Source organism: Ursus americanus, chromosome 14, assembly GCF_024610735.1.
Source record: "Ursus americanus isolate L20-20 chromosome 14, mUrsAme1.1.p, whole genome shotgun sequence".
Lineage (NCBI taxonomy): Eukaryota > Metazoa > Chordata > Mammalia > Carnivora > Ursidae > Ursus > Ursus americanus.
In genome coordinates, this window is record NC_142140.1 from 36,126,362 (window position 1) to 36,154,322 (window position 27,961).

The window sequence follows — 27,961 nt, forward strand, 5'->3', positions numbered from 1 at the left end:
TCAGACCCACTCTGTTCTTTGCATCTGGGCTCCTGCTGACGGACTCCCCCAGTGACAACTGATCATGTGTGGTCTCGTGACAGCTCTTGCACTGCTGTCCTATATCATAAACAATCATCAGTGTGCAAGCTTCTTATCTCTCCAAGGAGCTGAGCTCCTCTGCTTCTGGGCCTCCCGTGCTGCCGGGCAGCGAGCACAGAGCTCTGTACCCAACAGGCACACAACACTTCCAAGATTTATTGGAAAATGGATTGGGTGGAGGGAGGGAGGGAGGAAGGCCTTACCTCTGACTCCCAAAGCATAGTCCCTGCATACAGGGGCATTAAAGAAGGTCTACTGAAGGGCACCTAGATCCACAGTTCCCACTCTTTGTTCACTGACTGACTGCCTGACCGAGGTGGGGGTCGTGGTGAGAACACAAAGGTAGAGGCAGAGACAGAAGGTGCCGGGCGGCCAGGGAAGCAGGCTTGCTGGAAGAATGGAGATGAGGAAAGCGTGCAGATGAAGCAAGAGAGGCAGGGCCCGGAAGGCAGTGGAGGCCAACAGTAAGCGGGCGGCCCCCATGGGAGTGGGAGCACGTACCACTTTGGGCTTGAAGGGCGGCTCCACGGCCCGTTTCTCCAGCAGAGTCCAGTTGATGGTCTTGAAGAAGGGGTGGATTTTGATGTTCCCGTTCACTCCCAGCCTCTTGGCTGTATCCCTTTCAAGCAGCTGCAACCCAGCAGGGGCCCTGGTTAGCACCCGAGGACTCAGGAAATCCAGAGCCTCAGCAAGCTCCAAGCGGGCCCAGGGGGTGCCCAGGCAGGTCTAGCCCAGCCCTGTGGCCCAGCCCAGGGCCTCTGGAGCTGAGAGGGTCCTCTCTGGCCTGCTGCCCTCCTGGGTCCCCCAGACACAGCAGGCCGAGCAGCAGGGCTGCCGGGACTTTCCGCCGCGGGCCCGTGAGTAAAAGCAGTGGTGTTTACTGGGTGTTTGCGATCTGCCTGGGACAGACCCGAGCACCACACATTTATGTTCCCTTCCCCAAAACTCTGTGAGGCAGGTTCTCCCACAGCGTCCCTTTGGCAGATAAGGAGACAGACTCAGAGTTTAGCTTCAGGTCTGTCTCCTGACCCTAAGCTCAAAATCACTGTACCAGGCTGATTCGGTGCGATGGACTCAGGAGCCCCCAGGAACGTGGAGAGCGAGGAATACCCACAGTGTGTTAGGACCAGAGCATCAGTGAGGCTGCCGCTTCGGGGACGAGGGGCTCCTGGCCTTCCCATGACCCGCATGTCTGCTGGCCCGTGCCCCAGCCAGCCTGCCCGAGCCTCCCACCTTCTCCAGAATGTCCTTGGACTCCTTGGTGATCCAGCGGGGATAATGTGGTGTATCCACACGGATGGACTCAAAGAGCTCGTCCTCATCGTCACCATGGAAGGGGGACTGACCGATGAGCATCTCATAGAGAAGGACTCCAAAGGACCACCAGTCCACGGAGAATGAGTACTTCAGGCCCTGCAGGATCTGAGGCAGGAGAAGGAGGGCCGGAGCTGAGAAGAGTCCCCAAGCAAGAGACCAGGCCAGGCTTCCTCATCCTCCTGGCTGTGGCTCGGGACACCACTGTCTCCCACCCTGCTGAGACAGACAAGGTATCTAACCGGGCTGGTGGCTGGAAGGCTGCCCACTCACCTCGGGGGCAATATAGTCAGGGGTGCCGCAGAAGGTGCTAGCCTGTTTCTCCCCAAATATGTTCTCCTTGCACATCCCAAAGTCAGCAATCTTGATGTGGCCATCCTGGTCCAGCATCACGTTGTCCAGCTTGAGGTCCCTGAGAGGGAGCAGGAAGGGAGTCACCAACTCCCCTCCTCTCCTCCCAGCCCCCATGTCTCCATTTCCAACTCTGTAAGCCTAGGACCTCCCCCAGGGAACAAGGGAATGAGGAAGAGAAAAGGAAGCAGAAGGAGAAAGAGGTGCTAAAAACAGGTGTTTCCTGCAAAACACCTACTGGGGTTCCACGTGTTGGATACACACCCCCTGACTTCCTAAAGCCCACACTGAGGCTCAGAGAGGTGACATCACTTGCCCAGGGTCACCGAGCTGGTCAGCCGTGGACGTGGCCCCGGGTTCAGGTTTGTCTGACTCCACAAGGGCAGGGACCATGTCTGTTTTATACAGTTCGTGGTTTGAGGAGATCACTCATGCACACGGGGTACTTTCAGAAAAGGGCCCACAGCAGCAGGCCGTCTTTACTAACCTCGGTAACCAGGCCCACCCCGGAGCGGTCCTCGGCACCGGCAAGCACACTACGGTATGAGGCTTCCCCTGCCACCTTCTCAGACCCGAGCCCTAACATTCGATACACACTGTCCCATGGATCCGATTTCCACTTGACAACACATTCTGGCCTTGTCCCACATCAGCCTCATTGATGGGTCCACACTCACCCACTGCAGGATGGGACTGTCATTTATTGGGCGAGAACTGATGGAACCCGGCCCTACCGACTGCTCAGATGGGGCTTGGGAGCAGGACTGATCGCTCCCAGGAAGGGAGACAGTGTCCCGGGCAGTTCTGTGCTCCCGCCAATGGCGCCAAGTATGGGCAATGAGTTCGCAGTCCCTGGAGCTGGGCCAGCCTCAGCCGAGGGGCCACAGGAATCCGAGCAATGGAGTAGGAGGCTTAGGCAAATACCCAACGAAAGCCTGACTCCGAGCAGAGATGGGGCCATGGCTGGGCTGGGCCTCACACAGAGCATTTCGGGGGATATGATGGGGTTGGAGCTTTCCCTCCTAAAAGCCCCCCAACACACCCCCCCTCGCACCTGTAAATGATCCCTTTGTTGTGCAGAAACTGTAGTCCACAGACTATCTCGGCTGCATAAAACCTGGATGACAGAGAGAGACAAAGTGTTCTGGGATTTCTACGACCAGCTCCTGCTTCTCCCTGGGCCCCCATCCCCGCCCCCAGGGTCAGGAAATGCTGCAAATAACTCCATGGACAACCTGGGCCTGATGAAGCACATCTTGTATCAGGTGAGAGGGGGCTGGCAAATAAGGTTAAGAAGAAAATTATGAAGGAAAAGCTCCTTGTCTCAGAATGAGACAATTCTCTGTCATAAGCATGGACACATGTATACAGATATACATACGTGCACACACACACACACAGCTGGGGGGGTACCTGCCAGTCTGGGGGCCACACACCAGGGTCCTGTGTTGTGCAGCACGACCATCTGCAAGGCTGCCCGGGCTGAGGCTCAGGGAGGGGACAGGACCCTTGCACGTCTGTGCTGTGCCACCAGCCAGAGCTCACTCCCCCTCCATGGCTTCCCATGTGCTCGGGACAGCCCCAGCTACCCCAAGTCTCCCCTCCAGTTCTAGCCCAGGCTGGCTTCTCCAAGGAGAGGGAAGAAGGAAGAGGGGGCAGACCAGCAGTGGGCTCCAGCCCCCACAGGGCCCTCACGTACGTGGCACGGTAGAGCTCGAAGCGGCCTTTGTCCTGGATGTGGTACATCAGGTCCCCCCCGTTGAGGAACTCCATCACGAAGAACAGGTGGTCCTGGGGTGGGGAGAGGGGTCAGCAGGGCACAGTAGAAGGCTCTCTACTGAGGGCCACCGGGGGCAAGTCCCAGCAGGAAGCAGGGGATACCTCTGCCCTGGAGGACATGGCGGGGTGGGGGGCGGGAGGGACGTGGCCCTGCCCCGGGGGGCTACGGGGGTGCTGTGGCTCCTGAGGCAGTAAGAGTGGGAGAGCTGGGCACCTTGGTCTGGAATGTGCAGAAGAGGTGGGTGAGAAAGGGATTCTCCCAGGCGAGTGCCAGCACCCGCTTCTCCACCATGGTGCACTCCACATCGTCATCGATCAGAACCACGTCCTTCTTGAGGGCCTTGATGGCGAAGAACTCCTTCTTGCCCTTCAGCTCTGCAAGCAGCACCTGGTGGGTAGGCAAGATGCTGAGCAGCGGAAGGCCAGGCCAAAGGGCCAGGGCCCCACAGCCCCACCCCACCAGGAAGAAGCTAGGTAGGGTGGGATGCAGGTGCCCTCGGGCCCCTGGGCCCAGGTCCCTTGAGCTGCCCCAGGGCCCAACGACCCCTTACCTTCCCAAAGCTGCCTTTGCCCAGGACCTTGTGGAAGGTGAAGTTCTCAATGTTGCACCTGGTGCTGCCCTCCCAGATCTTGCCGTAGGTACCGTTGTCTGCCCAAGAGATGATGCGTTAGGCCTGGGTCTCTGTCTGCCGAGTCCCCTCCCTTGGGGCCAAGGGTAGGGTGGGGTGAGGGGGCCTCAGAGAGGAAGGGGCTCCCTCTCCAGGGATGGTGCCTCCTCTCAGGTCTTGGCAGTGGAGGGAGGTCAGGGCCCCATCTCGAGTCCTAGTAGGGAGTGGGGGCTTTCTTGGGGAAAATGGGCCCAGCTTCACCTGGGACAATATCTCCAGAGACTCCTGGCTTCCTCTCAAAATTCTGGTAGATTCCAACAGTCTCTGTTTCTGACTTCCGGGAGGGTCTCTGGAAGAGGGGACAGAGGTTGGAGAGCCAGACAAGTTAGTCATACCATGATCAGAACCCCCAGCCCAGACGGAGGACCCCCACCATCCATAACTCTACTCTCAGAACCAATGGAGGCCAGCAGGGGCAGAGCCCAGGACCTCCAGGTAGTGCGCGCGCGCGCACACACACACACACACACACACACCCCGCACGTCCTATGGCACAGGGACACCCTGATGGTCTGGAACGCACTGATTACAAACAAAAGTTTTCCACACGGAGTCCCACCCTCCCAACCACTTACTCAATAGATTATATGTGTTGCCTTCACTTGTAACTGATTCTAGAATTTTACCTTGAAGCTTTATGGCATTCCTTGAGCCCCACTCACACCGAAACACGCAAACACACACACACACACACACACACACACACACACACACACACACACACACACAGACTTTTAGTCCCAAGCATTCCAACCTTGTGCTCTTCCAGGCTCACCAAGTAAAGAACTGCTCAAATCACTTCTTAAGAGAACAAGCTCACCATCTTCTGCTGCCTAATTCTTGGACTGGATCTTCCAGAAGTGGGGTCCTGGGCATAACCCCCCCCCCCACCAGTCGGGGTCCTCACAGTGCCTGCCCACCTGGCTCACTTGGTTCAACGCCTCAGCCAGGAGCTTCTGGTTAATGCCGCAGAGGTTGGCCACCTTCTTCTGGCACTTATGATGTACGTTCATGCCACAGTCTGGGGGGAAGGAGAAGGGCCATCAGGGTCCCTGCCCGGGCAGGACCAGACAGGCCACCAGCAGGCTCCGGAAGATCTGCCCCCCTTCCCCCAGGCTCAGCCAAGGGCAGGGAGGCGGGGAGGAGAGAGGAGGAGGAAGCAGAGCTTTGGTGGGGTCTGCTGAGTTTCCTGTCTTTAGAAAAAAAATCCATCTGAAGTATCATGAGCACTTCAAATGTTTCATTATCTAAAGAAGACAAAGAAAAAGCAGAAGCTATGAGACCTAATTCTAAAGCATTTAAAGAATGTCTAGGACAACCTAGATAAGTCACTTTCCCTCTAGGGGGTCTCCTGTTTCTGCCTCCCTAAAGCCTGGGGGGAGGGCAGGAGTCTGCAAGGCCTGTTTGCTGAGCACCTTCTGCCGGCTCGCCCCTCAGTGACTCTCTGGGCCCTGCTCTACTCTAACCCCTACCGTCGAGGACACTGGGCTGGGGGATGGGGGGTGGGTGGAGTCTCCTGGTCGCACAGCAGGTAAATGGGAGAGGCAGTCGGGCCAGCGGAGAGGGGCCACCAAGGCCTCCCCCAGCACTGGGCCCAAGGCAGCATTAGTCGGCGTGTGCAAGGTCTGGGGGGGTAGGCACCGGCGGGGCGTGCCCTCCTCCCTGCCCTCGCCCCCAGAGCTGGGGGGCACGTACCTTCACATTTTAAGCCCTGCTTCACCAGCCCCCAGAGCAGGCTGCCGCAGTGGTCACAGAAGGTGGGGCTCATATAGTTGTAAACCTTGAATCGATGCGGCATGTCAATGTTGAAACGTTCTTTCTGGAACTGGGGAGGGAAGGGGGGTCACAGGCCAGCGCCAGCTCCTCCCTCAACCCCTAGCTCTCCCCCAACCCCACGCATGGCAAGATGCCCAAAAGGGCTCCAGTGGGGACTGGGCAATCCGGAAGTCCAAGGACAGACCAGGAAAAATGGGGAGAAGGGTGAGCTCCACGGGGAAAGGCTGGGGAGAACCCGAATCCCTCCCAGCTGGCCAAGCCCCCCCAGGTCCCCACCCTGGGCCCGGCCTCACTATGGTGTCCCGGCTGTTGGCCGCGGTGCCCGTGCACCGGCCGATGATCTTGTCGATGCATTTCTTGTGGATGGCAGCGTTGCATTCTTGAGACGGCACAGGCCAGGAGGGGGTGGGAAGGCAGCAGGAGGGGCAGAGCTGTGAGCTGGCGCCGCTGGGCCAGTGCAGCCCTCTACACAAAGCCACTGTTCTCCCTGACCGCCCACACCCTCACCCCACACAGGCCTGGGGCCCACAGCTTGCTTCTTCTCTCCTGCCCGCCCTGGCAGGAGGGGCCTGGAAAGAGTAGGGGCAGGGAGGACAGGCCAATCTGGAGGTCCTCAAAGATGAGGGAAGGCTCGAGGGGGCCTAGAGGGCAGTGTGTGTGTGGGGGGCAGCAGTGAGGGCCAAGAGGACCACAGGCAAGCCCCCTCTCCCTCTGCTATGCTCAGGACAGCAAACGGGTCCGAAGCTTGCTCTCGTGCTCGTCCATACACACGCACACACCCAACACAAAGACCCTGGGACATCCATACTGATGCGTAACGACAATGGGCTCTGTATAGAATTGTTACGTGCCTGTCACCTAAAATACAGCTTTATATATTTCATCCCATTTGATCTTCATAATGGTTACTATTCCTATTTTACTGAGGCACAGACAGGTTAAGTCATTCTGCCTCAGGCCCTCCAGGTAGGAAGTGGCAGAGCTGGGATTCGGACCCAGGCCACGTGGCTCCAGAGCCTGTGTTCAGAAGCACCCCACGGTGTGTACGTGCGTACCCGGACACACACGTATCCCCACAGAAGGACACACGCAGCCAGGGGTGTACTGGAAAAGGTCGAATAGCCTGTCTGGGGGAAAAGAGCCGTGGTGGGCGGTGCTGGCTGATTTCTGGGTAGATCCTACACCGAGGCCTGCTCCGGGCTACCAGGGTGATACTCCCACACGGGAGGGACTGGGAAGAGACGCAGGGAATCGGCTTCCGTGAGGCTGAGCAGAGCCCACGGGGGCCCCCACTGGATGGGGCTCTCCTACGTACAATCCCCATGCACACCCCCAAGCACACAGGGCCCCCCTCGCCCGGGCACACAGCCCTGGCACGGGACCCAGACCTTCCCGAGCACACATGCGGCCGACGACATACTTACGCCTGCATTTGTAGCCTTGCTTGTTGAGACCCCTGAAAGACAAATCCCCAGGCGGGGTCAGGGCTGGCTATGGGGCCCTCCCTACCCACCCCCCCCACCCTCGGCTGGCACAGCCGGCCCTCACCAAACGAAGTCTTTGCACACAGAACAGAAAGTGGGCTGTCTGAAGAAGGTGGCAATAAACTCGTGGTTCTTGATGTAGTGAATTTTGGCCTGTTTGATGGCTCCACGGCGGTTCATTGTTGGGAACTTGGCCTCGTCTTCACCACGCATAGACTGTTTGCAATCTGGAGACCGTGGGGTTGCGAAGTCAGGCCCAGCCCCGGGAAGGACAACATTCCTGGAGTCCCTCCCGGGGCGGCCCCAGGTAGACTGTTGAAAGGGACGGCTTCCCTGAGCTTCCACCCTGGCTCTAGCCTCTGAACCTATGTCCCCCGCCCAGGGAGGGAGGGTCTTACCTACATCTTCCAGGAAATACTGCACAGACATCAACACCTTGGCCTGGGGTTGCAGGTCCAGCTGCAGGGGAGAGGGTTGGGGGGGGGGGGTCAATGAGGGCGGGCTCCAGCCAAGCTGGACTCAGAACCCGCCCTCATGGTTGGTCCCCCAAGGCCAAAGGAGTCCTGGCAGCCTAGCCAGACACCTGTCTGCCCAGTGTGGGCACAGCCCCACCCTTGAGCCCCGCCCCCACCCCCGACCCAGGGGTATTATTACATTTGGGGAAGTGAAAGGATCCAGCCCACACCCAGCCCGGCCACATGGCCCAGGAACAGAGTGGGAAGGGAAACTCCCCACCCCTCCCCTGGCTGCCCCCCTTGACAAGGATCTTAGAATAGAGGCCCCCAGCCCCTGCATATGCAGAGACACAGGCACATCTGTGCTGACACCCCCCGCTGGTGCTCTCTGTGGCGGGGGCTCTGCACACCCGGTCTCCTTACACAGTTCTGAAGGCAGGACCTTCACCTCTCCCAGGACACGTGCCTGGTGCCCGACACTGTCCCTCGGTGGAGTGGACAGAGAGCACAGCAAGTGTCTCTGCCTGACGAGCCAAGGGTCAGTGCAGCCCTGGGCCAATTTCTCTCCTGGCCCAGCCCCTTCATGCCTTCCTGGAGGCTGACCAGAGTCCCCGAGGGTCATAGGGTCTTTTCCCGTGGGGACATGTTGACTGCAGGAGCCCACGGGTAACCCCAGGGGGCAAGAGACACTCTGCCAGCACGGACATCCCGTGGCCATGAGGGACACATGGCCACGTGCGTGTGAGGAGTCCCTGTTCCAGCAGGTGAGTGGTGGCCCTTGGCCTCCCCTTCTCCCACCGCCTCACTGCTGAAGACACGTACTGTGCCCGCCCGTGCCTGCCTGCCCCTGGAACCTCTGTGAAGGTTCCAAACAGAACTTAGAACAATGGGCGCCACTGAGAGGGGGCCTGGCGCCTGGTGGTGGGGCCAGGACATTCCCCTTACATACAGTTTGAAATGTTTTACCACGTGCCTGTCCTGCTTCTACAAAACTGAAAGGGAAAAAGGTAGTCACGGTGGCGAGGACGGCACTCTTTAGCACCTACTATGTGCCAGAGCTCCAATAGGCCCTTGGCATCCAGTGGCTCCTTTCCCCTGAACAACGGACTTCGAGGGAGGGTCTTTTACTAGCTTCTTTTACGGATTCAGACACTGGCTCAGAGCGGCTGGGATCTGATCAGTCACCGAACTGCCATCAGCCGCAGAGCCGCTCAGGAGGCCAGATGGAACATACACACGCGTGTGCACGCTGCAGCCCACGTGTTCTCACCCCCACCCCGCACACGTGCGTGCGCCATTGCAGCCCGCGCACCCTCACCCCACCCCGCGCACGTGGGTGTGCACGCTGCAGCCCGCGCGCCCTCACCCCCCACCCCGCACATGTGCGTGTGAATGCTGCAGCCCGCGTGCCCTCACCCCCACCCCGCACACGTGCATGCGCCATTGCAGCCCACGCACCCTCACCCCACCCCGCACACATGCGTGTGCACGCTGCAGCCGGCGCGCCCTCACCCCCCACCCCCGCGCATGTGCGTGTGAATGCTGCAGCCCGCGCGCCCTCACCCCCACCCCGTGCACACGTGCGTGCGCCATTGCAGCCCACGCGCCCTCTCCCCACCCCGCACACGTGCGTGTGCACCGCTGCAGCCCGCGCACCCTCACCCCCCACCCCGCGCATGTGAATGCTGCAGCCCACGTGCCCTCACCCCCCACCCCGCGCATGTGCGTGTGAATGCTGCAGCCCGCATGCCCTCACCCCCACCCCATGCACATGTGCATGTGCCATTGCAGCCCGCGCACCCTCACCCCACCCCGCACACGTGCATGTGCACGCTGCAGCCCACGCGCCCTCACCCAGAACTCGGCCTTGCCGTTGTTCTTCTTGCAGCGTTCAGCCAGCACCGATACGCCCACCGTCACCTCGGACATCGGCTCTTCGGCGGCCCGCATCAGCACGATCTGGATGACACGGCCCTCGTAGATGTGGGCGTCGAATGTGGACTTCCACTCGGGGTACATGGTGGGCTTCTTCTGCACCAGCGTCTTCCCGCGCTCTGCCACAGGGCCAGGTAAAGGTGTGGCAGGGGCCCCTCTGTCCCACCCTCCCCAGACTCACCACAGCTCCAGCCAGGAGAGAGTCTGCCTGGCTCCCCACCGCCCCCTGAGGGCCCTCCTGAGGCTATTTCCCTCCTCAGCCTTCACAACTGTGCTCTGCTCCCCACTCCAGCCCCGTATCATTCGTAACACTCCAGAACACAGAACCGCCAGCAGCTCCTCTAGGATGCCCCGCTAGGTCCCACCTCCAGGCCTCTGCTCCTGCTGCTCCCTCGTCCTGTGACCCTCTTCCTTCAGCCCCACTTAGCTGTCACCTCCCCTCATGCATGCACTCAGTGAACACACACTGAGGCCCCTCATGCCAGCCGGCACTGAAAGTGAGGAACACGGCAGAAAGAGAAGTTAAAACCAGCACCTGTCCCCTAGAGCCCAGTCCAGGACAGAGGCACGAGCCCATGGATCCCTCAAGTCAACGTTAAATCACAGCTGTGATGAGACTGAAGAGGGCAGGGCCAGGGTTCTAGGTGGTGGGCCCCAGCCTAAGGGTTAGGGAATGCTTCCTGAAGGAGGGACGGCTCAGCTGAGACCTAAGGGATGAGTCAGGAGTTCAGCAGGTGAAGGCAAAAGCCAGAAGGATTGGTGTGAGATATCTGTCTCTTCCAGGAAGACCTCCCTGACCCCAGCCCGGGACAGTGCCTCCTGTGGGCTTCCCTATCACCGGACTCAGTGTCTGGATCCCACACCTGACCACCTGACTGTGAGCCCCGTGAGGGCAAGGCCAAGTCAGCCCTGGAGCACGGCAGTGTCCTCCGAGCCCAGCACAGAGGCTGACATAGACGGACACGAGGAGTTTGTTGGCTGAGACCATCAAGAGGGAGGAGCCAGAAGGCCGCCCCGTCCCCCAGAGGTGGCTCCACGTAGCCAGTGCTAGAGGCCCTATGGGCACTCAGTGGCCTCTACGGTCCTGCGTCCACGACAGGGCTCGGCAGGGAAAGGAGCATGAGGAAGAGAAGGATCCCTCAGAACTTCTAGGGGAACAAAGCACGGGCCCTCCAGGGCCTCCCGCTGGGCCCCGCTTCCCAGTCCTACCTGTGCTGAGCGCCTCCTTCATCTTCACGGCACAGAAGGGCTGGCTGGCCTCATCGGCGGTCTGCAGGGAGCCCAGCTCATAGGAGGTGAAGGCAATGCGCAGGAATGGCGCCATGTTGGGGCCTGCAGTGGGGCTGCAGACACAGAAGGGGTGAGGCAGGGTGGCGTGGGACAGCCCTGGGGGGGGAGCTCTCACCACACTGAGTCTGGCCCCCATGGTGTGCTGACAAGACACTCCTGTTGCCACTGGGAAACCTGAGAAGTTTTCTAGAAGTCTGGATTTGTGGTAAGTCTGGTAAGACTGCTGGCTGTGACATGTAGCCCACTGGCAGGAGCTGGCTGGCACTGCCCCCTTTGTTGAGTACCTGCCAGTCTACTCCAGGCCAGGAGCCCCCTTCTCACTCCTCTCCAAAACCCGTCTGGGCCCTAGAGGCGTGTGAGTCTGTGACCCCGAGTCATTTATGTGGGGGGTCATTTAAGGCCTCCTTTACTCCCCCACTGCTGCGGGCCTACCACGGGCCAGGTACCTAGCACGTGCCGGCCAAGACGGGCAGGACGGTACCCCCACCTCCCTGCACCCTCCTCCTCGCAGCCCTTCTGGGTTTCAAAGCTGGCTCATAATGACTCAGGCAGACCGACAGGGCGAAGATGACCAGCCCCACTTTTCAGAAGGAGAACCTGAAAGCCCGAGGCTGAGCCAGAAGCGAAAGCCGAGATGCCACTCACCAAGCACCCACTCCGCTCAGGGAGCAGGGCAGTGGCAGGGCCCAGCCGCATCCCTCACCTTCTGAACCTGAGCCCTCGGGGGCGGGTGCCGCTCACCCCAGAGGTTGCCTGCACTTTCAAACTAATTTTTTCCACACATAAGACTATTTTAATGTTGAACACACACTGACTTTGTGTTTTAGACCATACGGGTCAGCCCCGCATTCCCCCATTTCTTGCCGTTCCTCAGCTCAAGGCTCACGAGAGGAGGTGACCCTGAGGGTCTTTCGGGCTGTCACTCCTGGAGAATGGTCGCAAGCGCACTGCCTTGGGCCGCACACACAGGGATGCTCCGTAAGTGTGGTGGGAAGACCACTCGCTCACGCTCACGCACGCAGGGATGTGCTCGCTCCTTCCCAAACAGCAGGCAGCACGGCGGCGGTCACACACACGCACCCCCAGCCCCACGCACATACACGTGCATGTGCAGCTCGTGGCCCCCCCAGCTCCTCCACCAGGCAGCCGGCTCTGCTGTTCCCAGTCCAGATGAGCTCACAGGAAACACTGACCTCAGCCTGCAGCCCAGCCCAGAGGCCCCAGCAGCCCTCTGTGGCCAGCAGCCAGAGGCCAGGGGAGGGGCCGGGCGAGGCAGACCCCACCGTGACTCCTGCCCAGGCCTGGCTCTGCTGCAGAGGGAGCAAGAGTGGGCGTGGATGCTCACATCTGAGCCCAGGTCCCCAAGCCTTCAGCCGAAGACCAGCCAAGGCCAGCCACCATGACCTCCTGGCAGGCGGGGAGGAGGAGCCGCTGTGGGAGGTGGCCTGCCCCTCCCTCGGCTCAGCATGTGTGAGTGTGTGAGATGGTGTGTATGAAGCTGTGTGGGGGTGCGCCTGTGAGGACGTGTGAGTGGGTGGCACGTGGTGGGCACGGCGCTAACGTGGAAGACAAGAGCAGGCCGCATGGGCCTGGGGGGCCGGCTGTGTGTATGAGTCTGGGTGAGTGTCCCTAACTCTCAGGCCAAAAAGGACACTGTGCCCCTCTTGCCACCCTGCTGGGCCTGGGGCTCCAAGGTGTGGCACACCCAGGTGAGTTCTCCCTGCGGGATCCAGAATGATTGGCAGGGCCCCTGCACAACACACACTTGCCAAAGTCTGCATCCGCAGTCCCAGGGCCTGACCCCAGCAGACAAGGCTGGGTCTCATGCTTCCCAGCAGAATAACCTCGAGACCCAGGTGGGGCACTGATAGGTGCTCTGAGTGTCTCAAAGGATGAGGGCTGAGGGGGCAGGCAGGCAGGGAAAAAGGAGCAAAAGTCGTGCTGCAGGGGACCTGGGAGAGAGGGGGTCAGGGCAGCCCAGGCAGCAAAATGACCTGGTCACTTTCGGCAAGTGGTCAAGCTGCCTCCCCGTGGCCTCTCCCTGGGGCCCAATCCAGATGGCCCCAGGGCTCCATGACCTCTCCCATGTCTAGGTCGCCAGCAAGAGCTGTCTGTGAGGACCGCCCCGGGGCTACACGGAGGAGACGGAATCAGAGAAGCCCTGGGAATGGCAGGCAGAGTCCAGCCCCGCAGGCTGCCAATCGGACCTGCCCTCCAGCTCTCGGCGATCAGAGCAGCTGCTGCTCAGCAGAAGCCACTGGAGGGAAACCACAACCACAGCAGCCCCAGCTCTGGCCCCAAACCCGCACAGCCAGGCCACACTGCCATGAGGAGGGGGACCCCTGGGTTCCGTGGGCTGCCCTGGGGCTACTTGGCAGTGACTCTCGGGTTAGGTCACCCAGCCCCAACTTCCTAGGCTAAAACTAGAGCGTGGGCCCTCCGCCCCACTGCACTACCCAGACATCAGGAGGGAGACAGACACCGTGAGCTGGCACCGTCTTCCAGCACCACGGGACCCTGGGACAGGTCTCGGGCCCTGCGCACCGAGTGCCCCCTGCACAGCGGAGCCAGCATTGCCATCTACCTCGAGCAGAGTCTGAACACTGGTGGGGGAACCAGGGAGTGAAGAAACAGCACAAAAGCAAGGTGTGCTTATTATTTATAGCCCCCATGCAAATAGGCCCAGGCCCACAGGCCCCAAAGGAAGGCCACTGGCTCAGCCTTGTGCTGCTCTGCAGGGCCACGGAGGTGGCGAGGGCAGACCGCCCTCCCCCCCCCAGGCCTCCACGGGGACCAGCTCCTTGGAGCCAGCTGAGGCCAGCCACCCCTTTCCCAGCCACCAGTGGGCTCTTGATCTCTACTCTCCTGCTTCTCCAGGCCGTAGCACAGGCAGCCCAACGAAGCAGGGAGCAGAGCACCAGACAGAGTCAGAGGACCTGGGGGTGAGTCTCAGCACTCCCACTTATAAGAAGGACCATCCTTCCCTGAGGCCAACACATACCAGATTCACCTCCTCACGGCATTAGCTCACTTCATCCCTGTGCTGGTTCTGGAAGTGGGTATTTTACTGATGAAGAAACAGGTTCAGAGAGGCTAAGTGACTTGCCCAAGGTCACACAGCCAATAAGTGGTAGGAGGATTTGAATCCAGGCCTGCCTGACATTGCAGCCAATGTTCTTTCCAGTATGCTGTATCAGGAAGAAATGATGAAGGGAAAGAGGGAGCAAAGGTAGAGACAGAGAAAACATGCCAGGAGCAACACACACAAACACACTGAGGACAGAGGAAGCAAGGAGAGAGGTAAGGGCACCAGGAGCCCGGTGCCCTGTGCTCAACCAGAGTCTGTGAGTCTGTTCACCCGACCTGCTCTGGGCTGGTCCTAGGCCTGACCTTGAAGACCTCCCCCTCCTCTGTACAAGGGCGATGCTGACCCCTGAACTACTATGTTCCCTCCTGTCCCGGCCCCTTGGGCCAGCCTCTGCTGTACAAAACCTGGATAATGCTTGGCCATAGTAGATTCCAGTCCCAGAGCATGAGGGCCCACTGGCTCTGCTCCCCGCTCCCCGCCCAGACCAGCCACCCAGAGGTAAGGAAAGGCCATGCTGGGCCAGACCAGAGCAGGCAGGTCACCTCTTCCAGGGCAATGGAAACCTGTTCCCAGCCAGCTCCGGGCAGGTTGGACACGGTCAACCTTGAGGTGGCCAGGGTGACGGCGATGGTTGGAGCTCCCGGGGCGCAGAGGACAAGTGTGCGTGTTGAGCGAGTGTGTTCCAGCAAAGGGGGTGGAGTGGCAGACGTGGCCTGAGGGGTGTCATCAGGAACAGAAATGTATTTTCTAATCTTTCTACAGCACTCACATGTAACTTGTTTGATAATAGTTTTATTAAGGGTGAAAAATAAAACCCAACAAGTCAAAATGTATCTAAGAGATGTGCTTTTAAAGACTAACATGCCCATCTCCTCTTCATAGGGAGGGGGAACCAAGGGCAAGGTCCTGCGGTGAGAGTCCTCGGGCCCGCAGATCTGACCTGTTCCCCTCTACCCCAGCCCTTCCCTGGCACTGGATTCTGCCTCACAGGCCACAGAGGAGCAACGTGGGGCCCTGAGAAGAGAGACCTGGCCAGGCTCTTGGGGAGTGTGTGCAAATGTGGAGGGAGGCTCTCTCAGGAAGTCTGTCAGGGAAATAAGAGGGGGCAGGCTGAGGTCAAGCAAAGCAAGCGAGCCCGCAAAGCTGAGGCACTGCTGGGTCTGCTCTTCCCTGAACAGCCCCCTGGGGGCGGACGATGCCCCCCTCCCATGCAACCCTGTCTCACACATACCTGCCCCACCCTGGGGCCAGCCCCTGCCGTCCACCGTGGAAGGCACCGCCCGCGGCCAGTCAAGGCTAGCTGGTGATGGCAGCAAAGCAGAGCCAGGCTCTCCCAGGGACACAAACCCTGCCTGCGGGCAGAGTTCAAGGTGCAGCCGAGAAGGGCCTTGAAGGATGAATGAAGGAGGGAGGATGCATGAGGCCCAGGCCGTGGGAGGGAAGGAGAGTGAGAGGCAGTGGGATCAGTAGGACGGAGCAGGGCTGGCTCCGGCAGAGCGGCAACAGGGCAAGGGGGCCGGGCTTGACGGGGGGGGGGGGGGGGCCTCCCCGGATGGCCTTTCCAGACGGAAGCAAGTCAAGGCGGCCACAGGGGTTTCACAACCCAGGAAATGGGCTCAGCAAGAAGAGCAGGAGGTGGGGGAAGGGAAGGGCTAGAAAGGCCCTTCTAATGCCCTTCCACCAGGGCCTGTGCCCCAGCCTCCATATGCCCAGCCCTGTCCTGGGAGGAGGACCAACCATGGTCTCAGGTCATGGCCAAGCAGGGGATGCTCCTGACACCTGCTCCTCCCCAGGACTAGCTCCGCACGTCCTCGCCATGCTCCTTCTTGCTCCTTCCCACATACCACACAGGCCAACCACTGCAGTGAACTCTTCTCCTTTTCCCCAGTGACCCCTCCCAGTTGCCACCACTCCTGGTCCCTCCCCAACTCGTGGAACCTCCTGGGTTCCCACCGCCCTTGGAGAAAGCCCAGACGTCAGTCTCACTCTGGCTGCTCTGTGAACTCCCGTCTCACTTTCAAGCCCCCTCTTTTGGCACATGCTATTCCCTTAGCCAGCATGCCCTCCGTAATCCTACATATCCTTCCTGACAGTTCTAAAGGCCAACACTGGGGAACCGCTCCCCCTCCCCCAGGAAGCCCACTGCTCCTCCACCTCATGTACTCCCCCAACAAGGACTGTGCAGTTGCCTGGGAAGCTCGTGCTGACGATCTGGGTCTGTTCTCTGAGCATGGTCTCTGCCCCTGGCGCAGGCTTCTCAGCTGTGGCCACACCTCTGAACGTCCTCGGGACATTCAAAAATCCTGCTGCTGGGCTGGCCCAGCCCATTGGGATCCAGTGGGAATTGAAGGTGAGGCCTGGGCAGCACGAATGAAGCCTTTGCGATCGTGAAAGGAGAGGCGACACCCTGAAAACCAATGAGGGATGAGGGCCCTCTTCCCAGGAAAACACGCGGTGGTGGGGACATAACTCCGTGCACGATGGGTTGGGGGCCGTAAGTCCCGAAGGCCCAGCCCAGCCCTCCTCGGGCCCCGCCGGCAGGCACCCCAGTGACAGGACACACCAGGCCATGGAACTCACAGCTTAGTGGGGGACAGTCACATAAATATGTCATCAGAGGGTGATATGACCGCTGCTCAAGCAGTTAGTGCAAGGAAGGGAGTGAGGGGAGCTGGGGTGCAGTGGGGATCAGGACAGGCTTCAGGGAGCGAGGGGAGCTGGGGTGCAGTGGGGATCAGGACAGGCTTCAGGGAGTGAGGGGAGCTGGGGTGCAGTGGGGATCAGGACAGGCTTCAGGGAGTGAGGGGAGCTGGGGTGCAGTGGGGATCAGGACAGGCTTCAGTCTGACAGATGTGCAGGGGTATAGCCGGCCCACCCGGCCAGAGGGGTTGGAAGAGTCTGAGGGGCAGGGCTTGGGACCCTAGGTCCCAAGGGCTCACACTTCCTCCTGCCAGCACATGGGAGGGGGAGGGGTGAGGACAGGGGCATAGTCCACACCAGGCCCAGGCCTTGAGTCACTCAGCTAGTCCTAGGATTGGGGAAGCCCTGGGCTCAGTCGCAGGGAGGGCTCCAGGTACCCCCGAGGGAGGAACAAAGGCCCCTTCATGGCAGGACTGAGGACAAGGGGGCCTCTGTGAGGAGCTGGGCTGGGGGTACATCGGGGCCTCTCCCAGAATAACCACACATGTGTGCACACACGGGCACACCCACTAACCCAAACACACAGTCACACACGGGGAACCCTGCTGGCAGCTGGACACGCACACGCAAGGTGGTAACCACAGGCACATACCCATTCCTACAATGACTCAGTGACACACGCTAAGACACACTGCCCCCCCCATGCTCTCACATGTTGACAGACACCCAGGCCCACGCGGGCCACACAGGCCACTGACACCCTCACGCAGTCCCCAGCACAGAGAGATCGGCTGCACACGCACGCCGCGAGCGCAAGGTACACACGGGCAGAAAGGCTCCAGGCCGACGCGGGCATAAACGCACGAGCCTGGAAGGACCCACACACATCTGATAGGGGCTGGCACCAGGGAAGTCCAAATGGAGCTTTTTCTAGCACAGTCCCTGGGGATAACGGCTAAGGAGGGAAGGGCAGCCGGGTGTCGGGCAGGCTTGGCCTCCCCACTGAGGGAGGCAGAGAGAGTCCCTCCTGGCTCAGAGCAAAGTCCAAAGTGCACACGGGAAGGCGTGGGCCGGTCAGGCGCATAGCAGGGCAGGCCTCCCCACCCACCTGTCTGAGAGGATGGCGGAGGCCGGGGACAAGGCTAGGGGTCACAGGTGGTAGTCACAGGCCGGGCGTGCAGGAGGAGGGGAGGGGGTACACCTGTTGCGGGTAGGACAGCCATGCCAGGCGCCCCACACATGACCTCCACTGAGCTCCAGACTCACTGGGCAGAACCTAACAGAGATGGAGTAATTCACCCAAAACCACAGAGCCGATGGGGCAGCCCCAGGGGGAGGCAGAAAGGGACCCTCCAGTTCTAAACCTGGAACTGGCCAGCTGGCCTCCTGTGGGGTGAGGGCATGGGTGTGTGCTCGGGTGTGGGAATGGCCCCTCTGCCAGCCTCCACAGAGGGGGCCCCAAGTGCACTCCTCCACCCTGTCCCTCTGCACCCTGGTTCTCCCCATAGCGGACATTAATCTTTGCTTAGGAAAAGATGAGACGGCCACCGAAGGCTTCTGCCGTCCGTCCCCACAAGGTGAGTAGGGCCCAGATCACACCTCCCCACTCTAGGGACCGAGAGAAGCCGGCAGAGAGGCAGGGCCGTGGTGTGCCATCCCACGGCAGCCAGTGAACGCGGGAACTTAGGAGTGGGGGCCTGGGTGCGGGCTGGACAGGTCTAGTTCGGGCCTGGGTTGCCCTCGGTGCCCTGCGAGCTTGGCCAAGGTGCTGAGGCACCATTCTCTCTAAAAGAGAATGATCTTGCCCTGCCCAGGAGATTGCGCTGAGTGCGAGACCATCGTCCTTACCACCACCGCCATCCTCACACCTGGCCCTCTCCCCACCCGCCCCACTGCCCATTTCCAGTCATCCTGTCACCGTAGGTACCCCCCAAACTTCCTTGCATCAGTAAAGGGGCTCCCTCAAGCCTCCCACCCCTGCAGTGCCCTGCTCTAGACTCTGCTGCTTTGGGAGCAGACCAGGCTAGGCAAAGGCAGCTCGAGACCCCCGGCTGACCCTGCGCTGGCTGCTGTCTCTCTCAGGGCCTCAGTCTTCCCGTCTTAATGACTGAGACCCCAAAGCTTTCTCCAGCCCTGATACTGGAAGCCCCTGCAATCCTCCTATCTCCCCCCACCCCCGCCTGGCCCCTGCTCCTAGCCTCTGCAGCCCACACCACGCACACATCTGACCCAGCCGCTGCACTGTGCCTGTTTACCCAACAAGCCAGTGACATGATCCAAAGCTTCCGGGGCTGTTGTGAAAACAGTGGCTCAGCCACCACAAGCCTGCCCTCCTGGACACCTTGGCAGGGACCTTCGAGGGACAGCCATCCCAGCCCAGTACCCAGGGCCTCTCGAACTTCCCCACCAAAGACCCACCAAACCCCATCCTCCCCAGCCCAGGCTTGCCTGCTACCTGCTGACTCTCAGGTCTCTGCTTTCGGCCCAGGCCCCCCGAACTCCAGGCCTGCCTGTGGGCCCACCTGCCTCCCCAGCCTCATCACGCTGTAGAGGTACTCAGACACATGTGCAGCAGGCCTCCTGGTGCTCCCCAAGCAAGTGTCCCCTCACCTAGCAGGGCCAGAGGCTGTGGAGGTGGGGGGAGGACAAACCACCATCGCTCTCAGTTCTGGCCTGCACTCTACCCTGAAGTTGTCGCTTCTCTCCACCACTGTCCCCAGCCTGGCACCATCACCTTCCCCAGGCTCTATACCTGCCTGCTTTCTATCCTCTGCCCCAGTGGCTAAAGCAGATCTCGTCACTCCCTTTCCAATAAGCCCAGATGCCTCTCCTGGGCCTGACCCACCCAACCTGCTCCCATTACCTCCCTGACCTTCTCCGCCACTGCCCTCCCCTCGCTCCTCTGCCCTGGCCACAGTGACCCCTTTCAGTTCCCTGAGCTGCCAGGTTCCTTCCTGCTTCGGAGCCTCTGCACTTGCTGTTCTATCTTCCTGCCCCCTCCGCTGAAAGACAGGCTGGCTCCTGAGCCTTCGGGTCTCAGATGGAAACTCCCTGACCTGCCCATTGCACAGATGAGGCCACAGAGGCTCAAAGCAGTCCAGTCGCCGGCTCCAGAGTACACAGCCAGTAAATATCAAGTAAATATCAACCCAGGTCTGTCTGATGCCTGCAGAGGTCTTGCTCCTAACCCTCCAGCACACCCTCACTCACACTCCTAGCCCAGGCCCCTGCCGGTCCTCCCTCCCTCCAGTCTCCTGGCCCTCATCTACTCTACCACCATCAATACCACACCAACACCCGAGGCCCCTAGCCTCTTGGCCCTGGAGAGCAAAGGGCCCCTCCTCCCTGGGCTGACCCTCTGCATGTCCCTAGGAAGGCAGGTCCCTGCCACCAGCTGCCAGGTGTCCAGGATGTACATAGGCATATGTGTGCAGGGGGAATTTCTAGCCCCAGATATCCACCCCCTTCCCAGTTGACAGGTGGACTCCAGGGGTCCAAAGGGTAGGCAGGCTGGCAGGAGGGCTCACCATCCACCCCTCATCGCCAGCCTCTCCGGCTTCTCCAAGCCCAGCGTCTGCAGGAAACCATAGTGAGGGAAGGGGCCCAGGGGAGGCCTGAGGGGGCAGCAGGCAGCTGCCTTTCTCTTCCCTGCATCCATTTGTCATGAGATCTATTTTTCTCCCTTTGAAAGGGAGTGAGGGGGCTGGGCTGCTGAGTGGGCACGCAGCTGCTCCACCCCGGAGCTCCTCTCCTCAGAGGACAGGGAACGAACACTCCCCACACTCCCCGCCTGCAGGACTGCCACTGGGAGGCGGACGCGAGGGCGAGTGAGGGAGCCTGAGACCCGGCTTCTTAGCCGGGCTGTGCGGCCACCTGGCCCTGTGACACTGGGCGGGTGTCCAGGCCTTCAGACAATAACAACCCCATCATCAAGACCACTTGCTGTTTTTGGGGACAGTTACCACAAACCAAGCGCTAAGTGCTTTACATAACTACAGTTTCTACTCTTGCAACACTAGTAAAGTGCCCGGCACGATGCGAGCTGCTTTGCATACATTGTCTGTAGTTTCCAGCACCAGCCCATGAAGATGGATGCTGTCATTGTCTCATCTGTCAGAGAAGAAAACTGAGGCACCCGGCACCAGAGCCACTTGCCCAGGTTCATTCATACAGCTGCTCCGAGCTGCCTAATCGCAGAGATGCCAGTTCACCCAGGGCGGCGGTGCCTGCCAGAGCCAGTGCTCGCAGCCTCAGGGTAGCGCTCAGAGGGAACGAGGAGGCGGGGTTCTGGGGGCCACAGGGGACTTCGTGGCCTCAGCCCCCAACCCCTCTCCTTGGGCCTCCGTCAAGGCCTTGTCAGCCTTGGCAGTGGGAAGCGTGGTCAGTCAGCCTAACCCACTGGCCAGGCGCTGTCCCCTCAGAGGCAAGGCCCGGGGCGGGGCAGGCCACAGACAGAGGGCTGGTCAGTCCCACTCTGAAACCACTTCCTGGGCAGCCCAGGGGAAGTGAGCCTCCGGAAACACCTCGGATGGACAGGCCTCTCCCTGGGCCCAGGCCTTAGAAAATGCACACAGCACCCTGGGAAAAGTACCCTGCTTGCCTCCCAGTTGCCAGAGCCCAGCAACTCCACTTCCACCAGGCATGGATGCTACGGGGGATAGAGGGGCTGCCTGGACCCCATCCACCTGCGAGCACCTTGGCCCCACGACCACAGGCAGCCCACTTCCTCCTCTGTGGCAGCAGCCACAAACTGGTGTCGGCACAGCTCACATGGTCCCTCCCCCACATCCCCACCTCCCCCACACCGAGTCCCGGTCAGCCTGGGGTCTGGCCCAGGTGAGCAGAATGGCTGGTCAATGTCTGGGCAGAGCCCACCTCCCAGTGTGGCCCAGCCCCCTGGAGCACCTGTGGTCACAGCCACACCTCAAACCTCACCCTCAATGCCAGACGCAGGCTGGGTTGTGACCCTCACCGAGGACCCCCCGCCCCATCCCGACCCAGAATGGGCAGTATGGTGTGTGTGGGCAGGCTTCTGTGTACAAGAATGACTGGGTGAGCATCTGTGTGCGTGTTTGAGCGTGCCTGTGGGTGAGTGCATGTGAAAAGCTGTGGACGTGTGTGTGCATGTGCGGTGTGTGTGGGCACTCGAGGCTTTGCGGGCACGGGTGCCGAGCGCAGCTCAGTTTCTATGGCCTCGTGTGAGCATACCTAGGCCTGCGCCGGCTAGGTAACGTTTGAGCTTTGAAAGTGGCCTGGATCCAAGACTAACTGGTTGAACTTCTTAGGGAATGAGGCTCAGTGCTGGGAGAGGGTGGCCCCCTGACCTCAGGGAGCAGAGGCCCCCAGCCAGCCAAGGACATGTTACCTCCTGCCCTCTAGGCTTGGTGGTAAGTTGAATAAACAGCAGACCCGGTGACGACCCTGCCCTTGTTCAGCCCCCACTCCCATCCCAGGAGCCAGAACCCTGACCTCCTGCTCCCCCTCCGCACAGACTTAAGCTCTGACAGCCCAGCCCCCACTGGTCCATTCACTCCCCTCCCCAAACCTGTAGGTGCCCAACAGCCAGTAGGGAGGGGAGTGGGGGCTGATCAGGGAGGCCTCCTGGAGGAAAGACCACCTTGGCCACCCCTCCCCACTGTCACTCCCTAGGTTCCAGGTGCCCTCAGCAACACCATCACACCTCCAGAATCTTGTCCACTGGACTTTGGACACTCAATGGGTAACTCACAGGGCTGTTTTCACTGCCATGGGGGCTGAAGGAGGCAAGTCTGGTCCCAAAGGAAGGAATCTCTAGTTTTATAAGGGGCCTGAGAGAGTGCAGCCTTCCCTGGTATTCCAACTCACCCAGAATCTGGGGGTTGGGGAGGGGGATTTTTGAGTGTCTCCTCCGCCCCAGAGAGGCTGGGGAAATGAGGGAACTGGGGTGCGGAAGAGAGTGCAGGAGACCTCTTTCCATTCTCAGCTTGATGTCCAGCCCACCTTAGGGCCCAGGGCAAACGTGAGGTCCCCTTTGTGACGATGATGAAGACAGCCTGAGGCTGAGCCACGGGGCCACGGAAAAGCTGATCCATCCATCCTCAACCCTTGGCACATACACCACCTTCTAACTGACCAGCAAAGTGGCACCACTCTTCACCCCCAACCTGCTGGCCGGTCCAGGCCTCTGAGCTTCAAGGCAGGGAGCCCTCATAGGCCAAGAGAACTGCTGCCCCCTCCGGGCACCCAGGCCCTACACCCAGCCCAGGGACTTTGTGGGACACCCCCCCAATGCAGCCCCTCACCCCTCCACCCCCCGCAGAAGGGGAGGAGCCCAAAGAGGAGGAGGGCCACCCCATGCACACGGTCCATATATGTCCATCTGCCTAGGGGATCTGGTCTTACCTAGGGCTCCTGGCTCCCCCTTGCCCTCAGTCCTCGCTCCTGCTGCAGCCACCACCACACGGCCACCACCAGAAGGCCTGCCGCCCTCACCTGGGCCAGCTCCAGGCAGACCTGCAGGAACGAGAGAAAGCAGCTGAGTCGGGAGGCACAGCCAAACAGGCTCTCCCCATCAGTCAGCCTGGTCTGGCTCGGAGACCTCGGCCTCTTCGGACTGGGCTTTCCCTTCTGTGAAATGGGGTGCTTGGCCCAACTCTTCCAAGGTACCAGCTACGTGTCCTCTCCACGCTAGGGGTTGGATTACTGGGTCTCAGCCCTCGGAGCATTTCCAGACTATAGACGCCGCAAGAAAGCTCTTCCTAATCTTCCTGTCTGCAAGAGGTCGCCCTGTGACTTAGGAGACCTGGTGGCAGTGGAGGCCACTGCTTTGTGGTCTGGGGCAATTTCTCTGAGCCTCTGTTTGTCTTATCTTTAAAATGAGGAGACTACATCTCCCCGGGTAGTTCTGAGGCCCCAGTGACATGGCCTGACGGTTCCTGTCCCGGACTCACACTGGGAGGACCGTATGAATAGTGACACCTTCTTATTCCTTGTTTAGCACCTTCTAGTCCAGGTGATTCTCCTATTAATTTTGGGCCCATTATACAGCTGAAAACACTGAGGCCCAGAGAGATCCTAGAAGGAAGGAATGGCAAAGGCAGCAAGGTATCCCGGGGCTCCTGGCTGAAGACCTGAGCACTTTTCCTGCAGGCCAGGCCAGGCCTCCACAAAAGATTCCCCTCCCCAGATGGGAGCGCCTCCTCCAGCTGAAGACCCCCATCACCACTCCCTGGGGAATGAGGCACCCTCAGGCTTGTCTGTACTTTATGCTTAATTTTAATTTAAGTTCCAATTAGCTGTGGCAGCTAAACGGTGTCAGCGCCCCGCAGCCAAGCTCCAAATCACCCCCCAGCCCTATCTCCCCCATCAGTGCTGCTGAGACTGGGCAGGCGTCAAGTGGGCTAAACAGGGTTCACGGGGTCTCTGCCAGCCGTCTGCCTTCCTGCAAGCAGTCCAGTCAAGGGCATGGGACAGGCAACAGACACATCACAGACAGGAAACTGGGTTGGGGACTATCTGGGCTTTTATTAGCCCAGCTCCCAGGAGAATGGGGACCATACAGTTGGGGGCGGGAGTGAGTGGTCACCCAGTAAGACAGCATGTGCTAGGCTCTGCCTGCGGGCCAAGCCTGCGCTCCAGGCCCACTGACATAGGACCTTGAGTCCTCACAGCAACTTTTTCTATTCTGCAGATAAGGGGACTCAGCCTTAGAGAAGCCTAGCTCCAGTCCCTTGCCCGTAAGAGGCACAGAGAGCGTTTGAGCCTACGTCTTTCCTGGGTCCAGAGCCCTGGGTCTTGGTCACAGCACTGCAAACCCAAAGACTTGCCCTCGGGTATCCCCCAACTTGGGGGAGCCTTCCCCAGCCTCCCCAGGAACCGGGGCTGGGCTTGAAGTGCTGCGAGCACATCAACATGCTCACGCGCACCGGGGCTCTGCCCTTCCCTCCCAGCACTGTCACCCCGGGGCGCAGGTGCCGCGCTCTCGGTTCCCCACAATCACAGGGACTCCCTAACACACCGACTGGCAGTTTCATACAGTCAGACTGTAAGTCTCCCACCAGTCATACACTCACCCCTGCCACCCTCATCCCAGCCACAGTTCCGGAACACACCAGATCCCTTATACCACCCTACAGCCAGCTACAGCTGTCCAAACACCTCGACATCGTGTGCACACAAGGGTACGTACACACACACACACACACACACACACACACACAGAGCTGCCCTCTACCGGCCTGTCCTCCACACCCCAACTCAGTCCATAGCAGGAACGAGGAAACTCAAGGGACCCGTCCCTCCCTCAGTGACCAGGTCAGCCTGGTCACAGCAGCAGCATGGCAGCGGGAGTGGATGAACAAGTGGGTGTGCGTACACACCCACACTCATACAAACACACACACGAGCCTGGGGGGTGCCACTCTAACACCACTGGCTCCCAAAATTAACAGCTCAAATGTATATGGCCAGCGGGTCACCAAGGCACAAACCAGTGTGCAACATAGGACCCTCCAGACACACAAGGGCCATACAGGCACACAGAGACACACACATACCAACACACCAAGACACAGTACACACATAGCTGCAAAACGCACACAGAGCCTCAGGACACCCAGACATATACACGCACACACAGGCAAGTCACACCATGTGGAAAAGGACCACAGACACAGTGACAAAGAACACACAGGGAGACACCGACACATAACATACCTAAATGCTCAGATACAGGCGACTCAGCACAAGGAGTCAAGTCCAACCATATAGGGTAGGGGCCAGAGAAGGGGATGCCTCCCACCCCACCAAATCCTTCTGACTAGGTGTAAGTGGACGGGCTCAGTCGGGTTCTTCTCCCAGATGAGGACAAATGGGAGTGTCAGAGAAGTGAGACAGTTCTGAGGGTGCCCACCTCCTGCCTCTTCACCCCGGCTCTCCTCTACTCCCTCCCCTCACCTGGCCAGGCCCCCACGCGGGGGTGGCGTCTGGATTGCGGAGGGGCCGGGACAGATGGGACCTGGACGGGGCCTCCAGGGGAGGGGACTCAGAGGGGCGTAAGGGCGGGGCGGTAAGAGGGGGATGGTGGAGACTGGAGCCACGCCCAGCCCGGAGACAGATGGAGAGAGAAAGGCAGAGACACCCAGACTGAAAGAAGAGAGAGAGCAAGGAGGAGGCGCCGCGCGGGCTGGGCCCAGCAGGGACCCAGGGGCGGGCGACGAGGCCGGGCGGGCGGCCTGGCCTCCCCCCCCCCCAGTAGAAGAGGAGAGGCGGCGGGACCGGCAGGGGGCTACGAGTGTGGGCCGGGGGCGCGGCTCCGGGAGGACAGGATCCAGGGGGTGGCGGGAGGTGCGGTGGGGGTGGGGCACGCGGAGGGCTACGGACAGACAGATCGGGACTAGAAAGACGCGGACGCGGGAACATAGAGGGGGTGGGGACAGATGGACCGACCGAGGGCCCCGGGGATTCGCGAGGGACCGGCGAACGCTCCGAGGGTCTAGGGCACACTGACGGGTAGAGGGGTCGGGAGCAGACCGACGAGAGGGCCACGACCCCTACAGCTGAACAGAGGGACAGACCGACGGACGGGGGACGGAGGCACCGGCGAGTCTCGGAGCGCGACGGGACTTTCGCTGGCCGCGGCTCAGTTTCTCAGTTTCGGAAACGGGAACCGGATCGGGGAGGGGGAAGGGAGGGTCGCCGCGTCCTAGGGACAGCCCGGATCCCACGTCGGGGCCCGGCCCTCACTCACCTCCCGCGCACGGCCAGGCGCCAGGGGTCGCGGCGGCTGGGGTCCAGCTCCCGGCGCGGTTCCCGCGCGCGCGCGTGGACAGGGGTCGGTGCGGGCCCGACCGGGACGGGCCCGTAGGCCGGTGAGTCCCGTCCGGGCCTCAGCGCGGCGGGCGGATGCCGGGGGTCGCTCCGGGGATCCCGGTGCCGCCGCCTCCCTCTCTCGAGCCGCTGCACACGGAAGTGCAAGGGGGCCGGGCGGCGCGACCTCACCCAGGTGCCGGCCCCGGCCCCGCCCCCGCCCAGGGCCCGCCTTCCCCAGGGCCAGCCCCCCGAAGGCCCCGCCCCCGCCGCCGCGAGGAGGGGGTCCGGGCCTCCGCCTCCCGGTGCGGGTCTTTCTCTGCCCTCCCCGGCACACGTCGGCCCCCGCCCGCCCTTAGCCCTTCAGAAGGAACCCCACTGGACGGAGGAGGACGCTGCGGCCCGCGGGAGGGGGGCGCTCTCCCCACCTCTCGCACACCGAAGCCGGGGAGGCGCCGGCGGGGCTTCCCCAGCTCCCCGCGCCCACGCCCGGGACTCCCCACCGGCCAGCTGGCCCGCCGCGCCCGGGCCTCGCTCTCTCGCTTCCTGTTGGCTGGAGTGCGGACGCGGCCGGGCCCGGTGCCCGCCGCCAGGCCGGCTGGTCCCGGCCCTGCTCCTGAGACGAGCTGGGAAGACTCCAGGGTGGGAGGCCCTTGCTGGTCCGTCGCTGCTGGTCCAGCGCTTCTAGGAGCAGCCCCTACCTCGATCCCCCAGTCTTCTGCTCTCCTGCCCCCACTTTCCAGAGCTCCCACCACCCCTAGTAGGCGCCTGAGCTTCCTTTCCATACTTGAAACTTGGTTGTCAGGCATAACTCAGTCATTCATTCACTCATTCATTCATTCACTAGGTATCCTCTGGGCCTAAAGTCTGGGGATGGAGAGGGACCCTGGGATCCCATGAACTTGCCCCAAAAGCTCAAAAAGGGAAAAGCCGATGGTGCCATACTCCAAAGAAATTTCATTTTTCCGGAGGCAAAGAAGAGGGTTCCAGGTCCCAGGCCTTCTGGGAGAAGACCTTAGAAGGGATGGAGAGACAGCTCTTCCCAGCGGAAGCCTAATGGTTGAAAATGAGGGAGCAATTCCTGAGGAGGCCAGTGTTGATCAAGGGGCTCATGGCAGAGACAGGTCATGGCTAGGATTTTTGGTCTCAAGGAGCAGGTGGTGGCAGCTGTTCCAATGGAGTGGACTCCTGGGAGAATGGATGGGGGCAAAGGGGCTGCCACATTGTGCAGGTGAGAGGACCCTGGGTTGTGGAAGATGGGTGGGGAGAACGGGACAGAACAGGTGGGTCACAGGGCTGTGGGTGGATTGGGAG

At 60.8% G+C, this 27,961-nt stretch overlaps 1 protein-coding gene across 2 annotated transcripts in view; it reads right to left on the reverse strand.

Moving 5' to 3' along the window:
• Positions 1-26,825, reverse strand: part of PRKCD (protein kinase C delta) — a 29,011-nt gene extending 2,186 nt beyond the window's left edge. The window contains exons 1-18 of one of the 2 annotated variants that reach the window (XM_045807352.2): positions 26,589-26,825; positions 23,243-23,353; positions 11,053-11,186; positions 9,763-9,962; positions 7,852-7,912; positions 7,518-7,680; positions 7,394-7,425; positions 6,263-6,348; positions 5,889-6,018; positions 5,114-5,214; positions 4,395-4,482; positions 4,077-4,174; positions 3,740-3,913; positions 3,446-3,537; positions 2,801-2,863; positions 1,669-1,807; positions 1,315-1,503; positions 583-711 (exon numbers count right to left, since the gene is read on the reverse strand). In XM_045807352.2, coding sequence (XP_045663308.1) covers positions 583-711; positions 1,315-1,503; positions 1,669-1,807; positions 2,801-2,863; positions 3,446-3,537; positions 3,740-3,913; positions 4,077-4,174; positions 4,395-4,482; positions 5,114-5,214; positions 5,889-6,018; positions 6,263-6,348; positions 7,394-7,425; positions 7,518-7,680; positions 7,852-7,912; positions 9,763-9,962; positions 11,053-11,167 — 1,860 coding nt within the window. In that variant the 5' untranslated portion in view covers positions 11,168-11,186; positions 23,243-23,353; positions 26,589-26,825. Of the gene's footprint in view, positions 1-582; positions 712-1,314; positions 1,504-1,668; positions 1,808-2,800; positions 2,864-3,445; positions 3,538-3,739; positions 3,914-4,076; positions 4,175-4,394; positions 4,483-5,113; positions 5,215-5,888; positions 6,019-6,262; positions 6,349-7,393; positions 7,426-7,517; positions 7,681-7,851; positions 7,913-9,762; positions 9,963-11,052; positions 11,187-15,452; positions 15,474-23,242; positions 23,354-26,588 lie in introns of those variants that run through there. The other variant, XM_045807353.2, reaches the window with a different exon arrangement.
• Between the last annotated feature and the right edge of the window lie 1,136 nt (positions 26,826-27,961).